Raw genomic sequence first — 15,943 nt, 5'->3', positions numbered from 1 at the left:
ATAGATAGTCCTCTTTGTTGGAACTGCAAATCAGGTGTGGGCGACCTAGCACACATGCTTTTCCACTGTCCATTACTGCAAAAGTACTGGGATGAGATATATAACTACATCCAATGTATCTTTCACTGTAGGCCTCCTAGGGAGTTCAGCTATGTTCTTCTGGGGGCAATTGATCCGCACATAATAAGAGATCATGACAGGCACCTTCTAGACCTCATGATTACTCTTGCATGCAAAGTAGTACTAAGTAAATGGAAGAACGTCACTTTCAAAATCTGGCAGGAGTGGCTGGCGTCCCTGAAGGGTGATGGTAATGACGTCCTCCATTCATCTCCCTGGCAAAAACCTCACACCAAACTATGGAGCTTGCTCGACTCTTTAGAGCTTTGTTACGACCCGCCTTAAGCTACAACGCCTCACATTGTACCTGTGTCAGCTACCTGTATCAGCAAACTGTGTATCCTCTTCCGTATTGTGAGCTCGCTGCTCCACCCTGTATGTAGTATCTAGTGACATCCTGCTGCTGCCTAGACCTCCCCCCCCTCCCTTCCCTTACCCTTCTCCAGCATTTATGATCCTTGGTTCCAATATGTTCAAATATGTTATGTTTGGATGGTAAATATTGCTAATGATTGTCACTTACTCATCAAGGTGCCACCTCATGTACATCTTATGTATTACAGTATATTGGCATACTAGTATCTCAACTACAGTATTGTATGTATATACTTATGCAGTATTTGATATTGTTTGTTCCCCATCTTTGATGTACCATCCTTACGTTTTATATTCATATCGCACTTTATTGTGATTATCATATCTTCATGGTCTTCATATTTTTGTTTTCCTTGGTGTATTTTTGTATTGTCTTGATTCTCAATAAAAAAGATTTGAAATAAAAAAAATGACTACTGTAACTAAAACACTTTTACTCAACTGTTTACAGGAGATGTCCAAGGACTGAATCTAGGACCCAGTCCAGTGGTTAAGAAAGTAATCCATAAAGTAAGTAATTGCATGTAACTAGAAATTCACATTGAGGTCAATGTTGCATTCTGTTTGAAATTGTGTTGCCCATCGCAACAACTGTAACTACTGTAGTTAAGTCTATTGCCTATTTGCAAAGTATTTAAACTAAAGTAATTAATTCTAAGAAAGTATATTGTGTAATGTAATGTATAATGTAATTATAATGCTTTTAAAAAAATAAAATATCTAAAAATAAATTATTTAAAAAATGTAGTAAATCAGTATCAAAAAAATAAATATAACAATTGATACATTTAAAAATTGTCATTAACAAAACCTTCGAAATTCACTGAAAAAGCCATAGGTTTCAGGCCTGATATAGTTAGGAATTAGCATTTAAAAAACTTTAAAAATTCACTGAAAAAAATATAGGTTTTAGGGGTGTTATAGTTAGCAGGACATTTCACTCGTACAAAACCATTGAAATTCCTCCGATATAGTTAATAGTACTCACTATATCTTGCCCGCCCGCTATCCACTGCTAATGATGTCACATATTACATAATTCATTACATGGTCAGTGACATCACTGATGACATCTCAAATGACACATTGTCTCTTTCAGCAGATTAGCTCTAGCACTAGTCCGAAAGAATATGCATCCTGATACATTGTAGATAAAATATAAATATCTATATCCAAATGTAAATGTGTAGGGTGTCTGTAATACGAGTGGATATAGCAGTTATTTACTTTCCAGTTATTTACTGTCCAGTACGCTGTATAAACATGTACAATGTTAGTCAGTCTAAGATGGCGGCTCCATTGAACTGTGAAGTGTAACTGTGTAGGTTACACCTCTTCTATGTCTATGAATCACCACATGGTGTGTATATTATGATTTGACCTGCAGGGGTTTTTCACGTGTGATCAAGACAAGAATCATTGTCAAAACGCGTAGCGTGTTAACTGGGCAATAAACTCGTTATGCTGCAGTATTCCTGAGTGCGTCTAGTGCTTGCAAGCAACTTCCACCAAACTTGGCAACATTGTAGGGACTGGTAGCCTGGTGTGCCTTTGCTATGTCTCAAGATATGTGCTCCAGTGGATTTTGAGTAATTTAGGTTCAAAAAAATATATATATATCTATGGCCGCGCCCCGGTACGCGCACCAGGGAGCGCAGTGGGCGGGACACGCGAGGTGCGCACGGAAATCTGATTGGCAGTCGGGTGTCTATAAACATTGTAAACAGTCCGGAGCGGCCGCTATCTTGTGTCTCGGTAGGATCGAGACACAAGAGGTGGAAAAAACAAAGGGGAATTGACCATAAGGGGGCAGGGTAGACCCCCCGAGCCCCTAGGTTTGATGTGGGGGCTATAAAAGGGCCCCGCGGTGCAAAATAATACATATATTTTTTTGATTTGCGCGGGGGGAGCGCCCGGTACGCCACCCGGGAGCGGACCGGGGACCGGCCCTGGGGAAAGAAGAATGAGATTTTAAAAAATTTAGCCTTTTTTTATAAATTGGAGGTAGTTCTAAAAAGAACTGTTTTTTTTCTTCTTTTTGTTGTTTTATATTTTTTTAGTGTTTTTGGAACATTTTGTACTTTTTTTGGCTGCAATTAAAACGTGGAACTAGCTCGCTAGGTATCAACAGGTTAGGTCGAGTGACCCTAGAGGAGGCTAGAAGTGAAACTGGTCGACATGTTTCACACACATGACACGAGCATGTTGTTGATTTTCTTATTTTCACTTTTATGAGGTCCTGACGAATCGCGGGTGATTTTACCCTGAGCGAGAAACATGTCGACCAGTTTCACTTCTAGCCTCCTCTAGGGTCACTCGACCTAACCTGTTGATACCTAGCGAGCTAGTTCCACGTTTTAATTGCAGCCGGGGGACCCCCAGAATAAAGTGAATTCCGGTACCCCCTGCTACATTTTAATCACTTTACCAAGCTACTTACCATCCCGCCCACACACCCTCACTTCACCATAAGGCAGTTGGATAAAAAGATCTCCGCCAAAGAGCCCCTCCTTGAGGTGAGCCCGTTGGGGGTTGCACCGCCTCCCCGACGAGGAGCAAATGCCGATGATGAAGCATGACACCCTTCTGGGTGTGTGAGGCAACTACATCCAACATAATGGATGCCCTAGGGTGTCATACAAACACCTTTGGTCACGCCAGTTAAACCTTCTCTTTGTCTGTCTACAGGAACAGTTCAGCAACCCCTCTATTGCGTTATCAGTACTTGATACGGACACATGCTGATACTGGACCTTCCACCATTTAGAGTGGTAATTGGTGTCCGTTGATCGAGAGATCATTTTTCTCCCTCCTCTTTGATAATTACTGTAGTACTCAGACAGCAGACTTGTGCATTTACCGGTCATGAATACGTGGACGGTGTCCCCGGTTGAATGATCACTGCCCTGAACCGTCGCCTAACCTTGTGGAGGGAGGTGCTGTCTGCCGGTTCACACACGCCGCCACGAACTTCACCTGGTTGCTGGAGGAGCTGCCCTTGCCCGGTCCGGGATCCACTGCGCTGCTGCTCCTGTGTTCTCGACTTGCAGCACCCGCTCCGCGGGTGCCGCTGCGCAGCAGTCGGTGAGGGGCAGGTCTCAGCTGGTTGGAAGTCGGACGCCCGGAGGAGTAGGATCCACTGAGAGCAGTCAGAGGGAGCCCGCCAGCAGGGACTCATAAGACCAGGAGTCCCTGCTCTGCACAGGTGTGCACGGCCGCGCCCCCTGACAGACACGCCCACCCCCCTGCAACGCCCCTTATTACCAACGTGCAGGGCGCAAAGCGGGACGCGAGCGGGACGCCGAGCGAAGCCCGAGCAAAGGGCGGGCAGTCTGTGGCAGTCAGGGGCAGACAGAGGCTGGGCTGGGCCACGTCTCTTTCATCCAGCCCTGGGCCCTGGTGGGTTGTGTGTCATTCCCTAAAGGCGTACCTCTTACCATGTCAACCCGTTCTGGTAAATTACTTAGGAGTGAGGGCGAAAGGGGAGGTGCTGTTGGGAGCCCAGTGATTGGAACTATGGACAGTTTCATAACCAGAGTGGCGGCGGTCATTGAAAAGGAGATCGCCATGTCTGAACGCCGTCTCTCCGAGGTCTATCTCCCTTCTAGACGCTCCTCACTGGGGGCTGTAGCCCAGGCCTTGTCACCGGCCTGTGAGCGGGTCCAATCTGTTCCCCCTGATGTCCCGGATGGCTCTGTAGATCCCCCCCAGATGGTAGAAATAGGGAAAAACATAGATAGGTTGGAACATCTGGCTGCGCTTCTACCTAGTGGCGTTGTGGAAGAGGGTGGCGCAAGTACATCACATTCACCTGCACCCCCAAACATAGGCACAACTCAAATATTATCGCCAACTCCACCTGTTCCCAACAAAGTAAACCTAGCTGGGGCGCCATCTGTGTATGACTCGAGTGGGCAGAGTAAAAGGGCCAAAAATAAAAGGGCAGCCAGCTCTAGTAAGGGTAGGCTGGTGAGGCAGGCCGCGCTCTACAAGCGACCGAGAAAGCCTCTTGGGCAGGGCGGGAAGGACGTAAATGGGTCGGTCCCAGAGGAAAAGGCAGTGGTGGAGGGGGGCTCTGTGGACACACCCACGGGTAATAATAATTGTTCATCCCCTAGTAGTAGTGCTGTTAATGTCTCCACATTTATTGACCCCAAGATCATTGACAGCATTATGGAGAGGGTAAACAGTCTCTTGATGCCCCTGTTGACCCAGGTTAAGGGTTTGGGGGCTAGAATAGATAAACTAGAGCAATCTACCCTCGACGGCTTTTTCTCACTTAAATCTACAATTAAACAGCATAAAAGAGTGAGTGAGAACCAGGCCATGGGACTAAAGGGGAGTGTGCCCCCAGTAGCTTCCTTGCCACTACAGGCGGATTCTAATCCTCCAACTAGGGCAAATAAGGTAGATACTAGCAAAGTGCAAGCACCAGTACCTGTAATTCCTCCCCCACCAAAAGTAGGGCCCCAACACAAGGGAACGGTAACAACCTCTGAGGTTGCCAAAAGTACACCAAAACTAACACCCCAATTGCAGCCCCCGACAAGTAGAGGGATGGTAAAGGTTAGCCAAGCCTCTGGTACACAAGACAAAGGCAAGGGAGCAGCGACAGAGATGGTCGCCAAAACTGCCCCTCAACCTGCAGCCCCAGTTGCTACCACAGTGGCCCCCCGTAAATTCCCACGGCGGACCCCCCCATAAATCTCCCACCAGATTGTCACCCTTTTGTTGCTGTACTAGTAAACGTTCCCCCACTGAAGGAAGACCAGTTGGAGAATCACCAGGCCCTCAAGAATAAGTGTATTCACTGGCTAAAGTTAAACAAGCCAATCCCGAGTGGTGTGGATGGGCTAATTCTAAGTGTTCGTAGAGTAGGGTGGGTAGGATAAGGAAAAAAAACACAGGAGGGGGATTGTGTAATAATAAACTTTCAAGATCCCAGAGTGGTGAGCTCCATCTGTGGCCCTATAAAAAACATGGATGTGGTAGGGGTTAAATTAGTGGATCTAACCTTTTTTTACCCCAGGCCAATTGTTATGTCGCCCTGGGCGGGCCCTAGCACATCTGGCTTAGGCCAAAACTGGGACCCATGTTGGGTTGGGGGTCTTGGGTACAACGGGTTGAACCCCCTGTGGGGGCCAGGGAGATGTTGACTGGAGGGGGGTGATATGAGGGAAATTGCAGTTTCTGACATGGTAACTGGCAATAGAATAGGTTTAATGACAGCACCACCACCCCGAATAGTCTCACCTATAAGTACAGGCGACAGTGGGTTGGTAGACTCTCTGCCCATTTCTTTGGACTGTAATTTGCCTGTTCCCCCTGTGAGGCCTGTGGACAGGAGTGTTCTCGAGGTCAGCGACACATCAGCTGTGACGGACCGTGTTTTCAAGGTTTTCAGCTGGAATGCCGCAGGGATCGCGAGAAAGTTGGCCCTCCCAGACTGGAATGCTTTGGTTGATGAGCACGCCATATGCATCTTCCAGGAGACCTGGAGTTTGGAGCCGATACATAGGGTGGGATTCTCCTCCTACTTTGTGCCTGCACTAATCTCGGAATCAGGGAGAGGACGCCCTTTGGGTGGCCTGCTCATATGGGTGGCAGCTTCCCTAGACTGCAGAATAGAGGAGTCTGACAGGCTGTCCAGATATTCAAAATATTATTCTAAGAGATTCCAGGGGCCGTACAATATTGAATATTTATAACGTGTACGCCAGAGGGACTAAGGGCGGGAGGAAGTCCATTGTATTATCTCTTCTGGAGAGCCTTCTTAGTACAACTTCACACAAGTTGTGTACCCTGGTCGCGGGAGACATGAACTGTACGTTCGAGCCTTTGGGCTCGGATGTTGCCTTAGACCAGGATGAGGAGGACGCCAAGATAGGGATCCCAGCCCTGGAGATTCCACCCATTAGGAGATGGTCAGAGGTGGCGTTACAGTTATACACCCTGAGTATCGAATTAAATCTAAGGGCAGTGAATGGGAGGACAAATTCAGATGGGGGGGCCCATACCTATAATAGACCAGGACACACTTCTAGAATCGACTATATCTTATTAGATATATGTCTGTGGAGCCAGGTGAGGGACATGGTTGTGGTCCCGACGGTCGAAAGCGATCACAATCCACTTTCCTTGACCATGGTCCAGTGGTGGTGTTTTTCTAAGAAGGGTCCCATTAACCCCACATTAGCTCCCCCTGATGAGTCGGTAGTCTCACTCTGTGGAAGGCGTCTAAAATGGGCTAAATTGGTCCTCTCGGAGGAAAGGGTTGGAGAAATATCAACCCTTTTAGATCACGCACTGGTAAACCTGGGGTCCCTCCCGGAAGGGGTGGGTAGGGCTTGCGGGGTCTTTGTCTCCCTAACAGAGGCTCTGACAAATGTGTTTACCATCCCCTCGAGTAAGGTAGGGAAGAAAGGAGGTGTAAAGCAAGGTAGCGGTTGGTACACACAAATATGTAGGGTACACAAATCAAGACTTGTAGAGGCAGTGAAACTCAAATCCCACCCTGATATATTGGAAGCAAGGAAGGCTTATAATAGATCCCTTAAATTTGCTAAGAAGGAGTGGGAAGAGAAATTTTGGGAGGACCTACTTGTTGCCAGCAAAAGTAAAGACTCAAGGGGTTTTTGGAACCTTGTAGGCTCCCGGAACAGGCCCGACGAAGCTATGAGACCCTGTAATATCCCCCCACAAAGCTGGGTAAAACACTTTGGGGCTTTATACCTCCCGGCGGATGGGGCACTAAATGTCAGGGTGCTCCCCCCACTAGTATCTGAACCTCACGGCTACAATCTCTTTTCAGCTCTAGAGATTGAAAAAATTGGGTGGGTAGTCCCCCGGAAGGCAGCAGGCCCAGATGGCTTACCGGGGGATCTCATGCGGGCATATCCAGTGGCCTGGGGAAGGGTTATTGCAGGATGCTCAATGATATTATGAAGGGGGGGCCAGTGCCCGATTCCTGGAAAGGGGCGGTGGTGGTCCCAATTTATAAAAAAGGATCCAGAGAAATCCCGGGGAACTACCGGCCCATAAGCCTCATTGACTCCACCCAAAAGATAGCAGGTAAAGCTATACTTGGTAGGATTCTTCATTGGGTGGAGGAAAATAAAATACTATCAGACTTCCAGGCAGGGTTCCAGGCAGGAACAGGGACGATAGAGCAGGTGTTTAGGCTAGCACTCCTTGGCTGGAAGGTGGTGGAGCAAGGCAAGGGCAGTCTATACTTGGCTTTTATAGATCTGAGGACTGCCTTTGACCTAGTTCCTCTGGAGGAGTTATGGAGGGTGCTTTATGGGTTGGGATTGCCTCCTTACATCTTGTCCCTCCTTATTAGCCTTCACGCCCATACCTTTGCTCAGGTTCGCTGGGGGAGAAATGGAGAGTTAACTGAGAAAATCCCAGTGTCTGGGGGTGTGAGACAGGGATGCGTCCTAGCGCCCACCCTCTTTTCACTATACGTTAATGGGGTGGTGGAATATCTCCAGCAAGAACCAGCCAACGCCCCTTGTCTCGGGGGAGTGCGGATTCCAACCCTACTTTTTGCGGACGATACGCTCTAGATTTCTAAGACTCCGCAAGGCCTCCAGAAGTTGCTAACCCGTTTCCAGAACTTTTGCGTTTCAAGGGGCTTGGTAATCAACGTGGATAAAACTAAGTTTTTAATTCTAAACCCTCCAAGGAAACTGGGCCGCCCACCTATTCTCAACTCTGTTCCCTTGGAGAAAGTATCCGAATTTGATTATCTTGGAATACGGATTACGGATAGCATGAACTGGTCACCTCACATTGCCAAGATGGTCTTGAACCACAAGAGAGTAGGAGGTGCCCTTCTGAGGGAATTCCGGGCATCACCGAGGAGGTCGCTTGCCCCAGCAATTGACATTTACAAGGCTAAGGGAGTAACATCAGCCTTGTATGGGGCAGAGCTGTGGGGGCATTGCTGCCTGGATTCCCTGGCAACAGCAGAGAGCAAGCTTTTGAAATCTTTAATCGCCCTCCCTCCGAGCACTCCAACAGTGCCTGTGCTGTTGGACACAGGTTGTAAGAATATCAAAGACCAAGCCCGGCTTCGTCCACTCCTTCTATGGGCACGTATTTGGAGGGGTGAAGAGCTAAAATCATATGCTGAAGGGTTGGCTGAGATAATGAGCCTGGGCGGTTGGGCGAAGATTAAGTGGTTGAGAGACACCAAAAAGCTTTTGGAGGAACTTGGGCTGCGGGACTGTTGGTCATCAAGAACGGCTCCACCAAAAGATGTTCTGAAAAGATTATACTGGAATTGGGTTGCGGATCAGCTAGTTATAAATTCTAGTCATTGTAAATCTACAGCTGCCTTTTTAACAATAAAAGATGTAGTAGTTTACGAACCTTACCTGGACCTAATTACCCTTCCAGCTGATCGAGCACTGTATTTCAAATTCAGAGTGGGCTCCCTTCCAGTTGGGGCCCTGGTGTCAAAGTGGAAATTAGGTGCCCACACGTCCCCCTTTTGTGCCCGTTGTACCACTAGGACAGAGTCTATACCGCATATCCTGTTTGAATGTCCGGACTATGCTAAACCCAGGAGTTTTTGGCTCAAACCCCTTTGTTGCAATATGGGTACGCGTAGTTATCTGGTAGCCCTTCGCATCCTAATGACGGACACTTCCCCTCCCATTGTTTGTGGTGTAGCCAAATTTTTAAAGCATTTCTGGTTGATTCGTTGCAAGAGATTGTCAATAGCGGTTTAATTCGTTTTTAGCTAACTTATTCTGGCATCACATGTCTTTTTATCTTTCTTAAATGTAAATTCAATATTGCTCCTTAAAAATGTTTTTTCTAGTTTTGTAAATGCTGTATTTTGTGTACGCTTTCAAGATATCTTGCATATCGAATAAAAGCTTCAACCAACTAAATTATTCCACAGAAACTTTGAGCAAATGGAATTTAGCCGAATAAAATATGAATTTGGGATTATCATGGGGAGCATTGAGACAGTATAAAGTATATGAGGAGTGATCATCATTTTAATGGTGTCAAGTCTGCCCCACCATGATAGAAAAAGGGGAGACCATGTTTGTAGGAGGGATTTAATTTTTTTGAGTGAGGGAGGCAAAGGTTAGCTTAAGAGTATCAACAAGCGATGAGGAAAACCAAATACCAAGGTATTTGAGTTTGGAGGGACACCAAGCAAAATCAGTGGAGTTAAACATGTATTGATAGCAGGTTGAGTTTAAAGGCAAGACCTCCGTTTTGGATAAGTTAAGCTTATAACTAGATACAGAGGAATATAAACGAACTTCATCCAAAAAAGGGGGAAGGGAGGAGACAGGGTTAGCCATATACACCAAGTTATCATCGGCATAGGCAGATATCTTCGTTTCAATCGATGACAATTTGAATCCATTTATTTGGGGGTTGGAGCGGATCCTCTCCAAGAAGGGTTCAAGACAAAGAATAAACAATAGTGGGGAAAGGGGGCAACCTTGTCTTGTTCTCCTAGACAGAGGAAAAAATCTAGAGAATTGGTTGTTAACAAAAATACTGGCACGGGGGGCTGAGTAAAGTAGTCTAACCAGGGAAATAAAGGAGGGACCAAAACCAAACCATTGTAAGGACCTAAACATAAACTTCCAATTAATACGATCAAATGCTTTCTCTGCATCTAATGACAAAGCTGCAAGGGGGGCACCCTAATGTTTACCATGGGAGATGACATTTGCAAAAATACGAGCATTATCTGCAGCAAGTCTACCCTTGACAAAGCCAACCTGGTCTGTTTTGATCAATAGGGGAATAATGGACTCAAGGCGGGTAGCGAGGATTTTGGCAAAAATTTTACAATCATAGTTAATCAGGGAAATAGGGCGATCATTTTTACAATGGGAATCATCTTTGTCAGGCTTGGGAATGATAATGATTAGGGCGTCCAAAAAGGACCCAGAGGCCTTAGCAGTAGCAATGAAGGAGTTAAAAAGGTGAAGGAGCTGAGGCACAAAAATAGCATGGAGGGTGGAGTAAAATTCAATAGGTAATCCGTCTGGGCCAGGAGCCTTTGATTTTTTCAAGGAGTTAATAGCCTTAAGGATTTCCTGAGAGGAAATATCTTTCTCCAATTGACTAAATTCATCAGGGAGTGGTGCTGGGGGGGGGAAGACCATCAAAAAAGAGGAGAGATCCTGGTCAGTGGGATGAGTATCATCAGTATACAGGGATTGATAGTAGTTATGAAATACTTCGGCAATGTCATCATCGGATGTAACAAGTTTGTTTGACGACTCATTGAGAATGGGCCCAACCGATTTACGTTCAGATTTGATTTTAAGGTAATTTGCCAACATTTTGCCAGCCTTGTTCTGACCCCCGTGATACTTGGATTTAATTTTTAACAGAGTGTTACAGGCTTCAACAGTAGCAATTTTATTCAATTCGGATTTGGCTTTAATTAGGTTAAGAAGGGCATCAGCATCTTTAGAGGAGAAATAAGAGTGTTCTAACTTTTTAATATTGGCAAGTTGGTCAGTATATTTAATCAGATTAAGTTTTTTCTTTCTGGAGACATAGGAAATCGTGATGCCTCGCAGTGCAGCTTTAAAAGCATCCCAATTGTTTAAAGCCGATGTGTCAGTTGGGACGTTAAGGGTGAAAAACTCAGATATAAAATTCTTGACCTCGGTCATAAAAGCATTGTCAGATAAAAGGAAGGTGTTGAATTTCCAACGGCTAAATGTAGAGGTGGTGTGGGAGAGGTCAAGGGTGGCATGAACAGGTGCATGATCGGCGATAAAAATAGATCCAATTTCAGACTTCTGAATTGCAGGAAGTAGAGATTTACTGACAAGAACATAATCAATCCTAGACCTAGTATGGTTCACATTTGAATAAAAGGTATATTCAAGGGAGTCCGGGTTACAGATTTTCCAAACATCGTACATGGGGCGGGAGGAAATAGCTGATTGGAAACATTTATGTGTCTTGTCGGGATGGAATTTACTTGTAGCGAGTCTGTCAGAAAAAGGGTCTAACCATTGATTGAAATTACCAGCCATGACAATATTGGGGTAATCAATGGAGCCGATAAGAATTTTAACAGCATTCCAAAATTTGGGGTCAGGACGAACAGGACCATAAACATTCAATAACACCATTGTTTTGTTTTGAATAACAACTTTAGTCAAAACCAAACGACCCTCGTCATCCGCTTGAGAAGAAATAATTTGGACATTCAAACCTTTATGAAATAGGATAGCAACACCTCCCTTTTTTTCAATAGCGGGAGAAAACACTACTTGGCCCACCCACTGCCTTTTAAGTTTCAAAGACTCAACATCTGTACAGTGAGTTTCCTGGAGAAAAACAACCTGAGAATTTAGCTTGGATAAATGGGACAATACCTCTTGACGTTTGATGGGGTGTCCGAGACCACGAACATTCCACATTACGAAATTACAGATGACAGGAGGTTTGGAAGGGGGGAAACATCAGGATCCAACACACTGCAGGAAGACAACTACAGAAAAAGACAATGCAAGCAAAAACATTACCGAAGTATAATGAACACAATAAAAATACAACGGGGAAAAACGAGCAAATGAGCATCAAGGACAGCAAGATAAGAAAAAGATAACAATTAACAGGAAGATAAGCAATAGGAAGAAAGTGAGGAGAAGTAGAGATAGAGGAGGGATAGAGAAACATGGAGAACCAGACGAGGCCTGTGAGGAAGAAGAGAGACAGGAGGAAAAGAACAGGACAAATAGACAGATCAAGGCAAGAAAGCCAGATCTGTGAGGAGAAAGATCACCAAGACATCGGAAGCGTGGAAACGCCGAAGGGAGCGCAGGCCCCACAGAGCGACAGGAGAGCAAAAGGGGTGAAAAACAAAAGAAATACATAACCTCAAGAGGAGATTGATAAAGAGAAGAGAGACCAGGATGAAGCCTTAGCAATCACATGGACACAGCAAGTGTATGCACGATGAGAAGATAATCAACAACATCAGTCTTTCGTGTCCATGGTAGGAGTAGAAACACCTTGAAGGTACTCGCGGAGTTTCTGAGGATCATCAAAGGAGCGAGTGCGCCCATTGTGAGTGATCTTGCAAAGACACGGATGCAGGATTCCATATTGAATGTTCAGATCCCTCATGTGAGGACGAAGATTGAGAAACTCCTTACGTCGGGCATTCGTTGCGTTTGACAAGTCTTGAGAAATAAAAATATTATGGCCTGACCAAGTGAGGCGACGTTTGAGTCTCGCAGCTTTGAGAACAGCCATTAGTTCAGTAAACTCAAGGAATAAAAGAATAATGCCACGAGGCTTGGATGGATTGGAGGTGGGACGACCTAGCCGATGTGCCCTTTGGATGTTAAGGGGGTGAGACGCCGGTTGGAGGTCTAAGAGTTCATGGAGGAATTTACTAATAAAAGACAACATGTCAGACCCCTCAAGATTCTCTGGAATTCCATAAATGCGTAGGTTATTTCTTCTGTTACGATTTTCAAGGTCCTCCGTATGCAATTTAAGCTGCTGAATTTCCCTCTCCAGAAGGGGGATCTTGGTGGATATATCCTGAATATCGCTAACGTGCTGCTCTAAGTCCAGAACTTTGCCCTCCATAACAACCCATCTATCCTCAATTTGCTTAAGCCTTTCATTAGTAGCAGACATGAAGGGTTGTAGGCCACGAATCTCTTCAAGAATGGAGTCCAGCACAGGATTCGAGGATGTGCGAATTAGCGAAGGAGGGTCATTTTTGAGGCATTTAGGCTTGGTGCCGGTGTGAGATGACTTTAAGTGACCCGCGTCCTGTGCCATTATCGCGGCAGAGGGGCACACCAGAAATGTAAAGAGAGCGCAGGTTCTGAGGGAGTACCAAAATTACCCTTAGCACATGCAGAATGAGCAAAGTGTGAAGATATAGGTCAGAAAACACCTGTGGAGGAATAGAGACAAGTCGAAGGCACAGCCTGAACCCAGCAGAGCAAGCGCAAAATGGCGACTGCGTTACCACAGTATCACAGAAAAATTCCTCTTACAAAGGAAACAACAGCAGGTCATCAGAGCGTTCATTAATAATAGCATACGGAGGAGTCAAAGTGTAACATGTTCAGTGGTCAAATGGCAGCGTCGTGTAGAGGTCCCGAAATCCTGTGAAGGGACGCGAGCTCAGCGGCACAAAATGGCGGCTGCCCGCGTCCTGAAACAGCAGCTGGAGAAAAAAGTCCGGGACACCCTGAAAACGGCGTCTAAAGGATCCGAAGAAGTAAACAATTCATGCAGACCATGTTCCGCCGAGGAAATAGAATGAATTCCAGCCTCAGAGTGTAGAAATAAGAGGTTAGAACCTCAATAGAAGCCCACAGCTCTCCGGAGCTCATGGAAGGTCCGCCATTCCGCAACGGTGCGTAAGCCACGCCCCCCATACCATGGAGCTTTAAACACCAGATCAGTAACAATGAGGCATAGAACATGTGTCGAAGCGACAATTGAAGGAACAGCTTTTTTCTAATTTTCCTATGTCTGTGGCTTATTCCTTATATTTAATATTTATATCCTCAAACAAGACTAAATTGTAGGTTCTAATTAGGTTTTGAGTGTCTGGTTTAAGAGCACAACTGTCTCCTAAAATATTAAGATAGCGGTCTCTTCCAGGCTTTGTTTTTTTGTTTACTGTAACCACCATCCTCTCTCAACAAAGTTTCATTGACAAAAAATAAAGCAATATATCTTTGAAACAATTAATTCCTAAGATAGGGCAACCAAGTATGAACCAGACATTTCTCACACAGTTTACATTGTATCATAAAAATTCAATTCAATTCAATTCAAGTTAATTTATATAGCGCACTACATACCCAGAGGGTCTCAAGGCGCTTGGAGAAGGGTGGGGAATTACTTGTCGAATATCCAGGTTTTAAGTTGCTTTCTGAATGCTAGGTGGTTCTGAGTGAGGCGAAGGTGTGTGGGAAGTGAGTTCCAGGTTTTGGCTGCCAAGTAGGAGAAGGATCTTCCTCCCATGGTGGTTTTGTTGATGCGAGGTATAGCAGCAAGGGCTTGGTGGGAGGAGCGTAGCTGGCCGGAGGGGGTGTAGAAGGAAAGTCGTGTGTTGAGGCATTCGGGTCCCAGATCATAAAGTGCTTTGTGTGCGTGGGTTAGGAGGCGGAATGTTATCCTCTTATTGACGGGGAGCCAGTGGAGGTTTTTTAGGTGAACAGAAATGTGGTCTTTACGCGGAATGTCTAGTATGAGTCTGGCTGATGCGTTCTGGATGTGTTGGAGTTTTTTCTGAAGTTTTGCGGTGGTGCCGGCGTATAGGGTGTTTCCGTAGTCCAAGCGGCTTGTAACCAGTGCGTGGGTGACCGTTTTTCTAGTTTCGGTGGGGATCCAGCGAAATGTTTTTTTGAGTATGCGAAGGGTGTTGAAGCAAGATGATGAAACGGCGTTGACCTGTTTGGTCATCGAGAGTGAGGAGTCAAGAATGATGCCCAGGTTCCGTGCGTGGACCGTCGGGATGGGTGCTTTTCCAAGGGACTCTGGCCACCACGAGTCGTCCCAGGCGGAAGGGGAGGTGCCTAGGATAAGGACTTCAGTTTTGTCGGAATTCAGTTTCAGGCGGCTGTGCTTCATCCACTCGGCTACTTCTTTCATTCCTTTATGTAAGTTTGTTTTGGCGGTGTTAGGGTCTTTGGTGAGTGAGAGGATCAGTTGAGTGTCATCAGCGTAGGAGATGATGTTGAGGTTGTGTTGGCGTGCGATGGCCGCGAGGGGGCTCATGTATACGTTGAAGAGGGTGGGGCTGAGTGACGATCCTTGTGGCACGCCGCAGATGACTTCAGTGGCCTCCGACTTGAATGGTGGGAGGCGGACTCTCTGGGTTCTTCCGGCGAGGAACAAGGTGATCCATTCCAGTGCTTTTCCTTGGATTCCGATGTTTCTGAGGCGTTGTAACAGGGTGCTATGACAGACTGTGTCGAAGGCTGCGGAGAGGTCGAGGAGGATGAGGGCGACTGTGTCTCCATTGTCCAGTAGGGTTCGAATGTCGTCTGTTGCTGCGATGAGTGCGGTCTCAGTACTGTGTTTGGCTCGGAAGCCAGATTGTGAGGAGTCTAGGGATTTGTTGGTTTCGAGGAAGGCGGCGAGCTGGTTGTTGACAGCCTTCTCAATGACTTTGGCTGGGAATGGAAGGAGCGAGATGGGGCGGTAGTTTTTGAGTTCAGTGGGGTCAGCTGTGGGTTTTTTCAGAAGGGCGCTGAGTTCGGCATGTTTCCAGATTTCCGGGAAGGTGGTGGAGTTAAAGGAGCAATTGATGACATCTCTGAGGTGGGGTGCAATGATGGAGTCAGCTTTGTTGAAGATGTGGTGAGGGCATGGGTCTGTGGGGGATCCTGAGTGGATTGAGTTCATTAGGCGAATGGTGTCCTCTGTGGAGATTGGGTTCCACTCATTAAGGATGTTCAAG

General features: G+C 46.1%; 1 protein-coding gene across 1 annotated transcript in view; it reads right to left on the bottom strand.

Moving 5' to 3' along the window:
• LOC144805947 (uncharacterized) overlaps positions 1 to 13,299 on the bottom strand; it is a 60,622-nt gene extending 47,323 nt beyond the window's left edge. The window contains 3 exon segments of the mRNA XM_078672410.1: positions 10,719 to 10,951; positions 11,525 to 11,683; positions 12,978 to 13,299. Of these exon segments, the coding sequence (XP_078528536.1) occupies positions 10,719 to 10,951; positions 11,525 to 11,683; positions 12,978 to 13,299 (714 nt within the window).
• Positions 13,300 to 15,943: the final 2,644 nt, after the last annotated feature.

Source organism: Lissotriton helveticus, assembly GCF_964261635.1.
Source record: "Lissotriton helveticus chromosome 1_1 unlocalized genomic scaffold, aLisHel1.1 SUPER_1_unloc_34, whole genome shotgun sequence".
Classification (NCBI taxonomy): domain Eukaryota; kingdom Metazoa; phylum Chordata; class Amphibia; order Caudata; family Salamandridae; genus Lissotriton; species Lissotriton helveticus.
The sequence above is the reverse complement of the archived record's forward strand: the minus strand, read 5'-3'. Positions and strand labels throughout refer to the sequence as shown.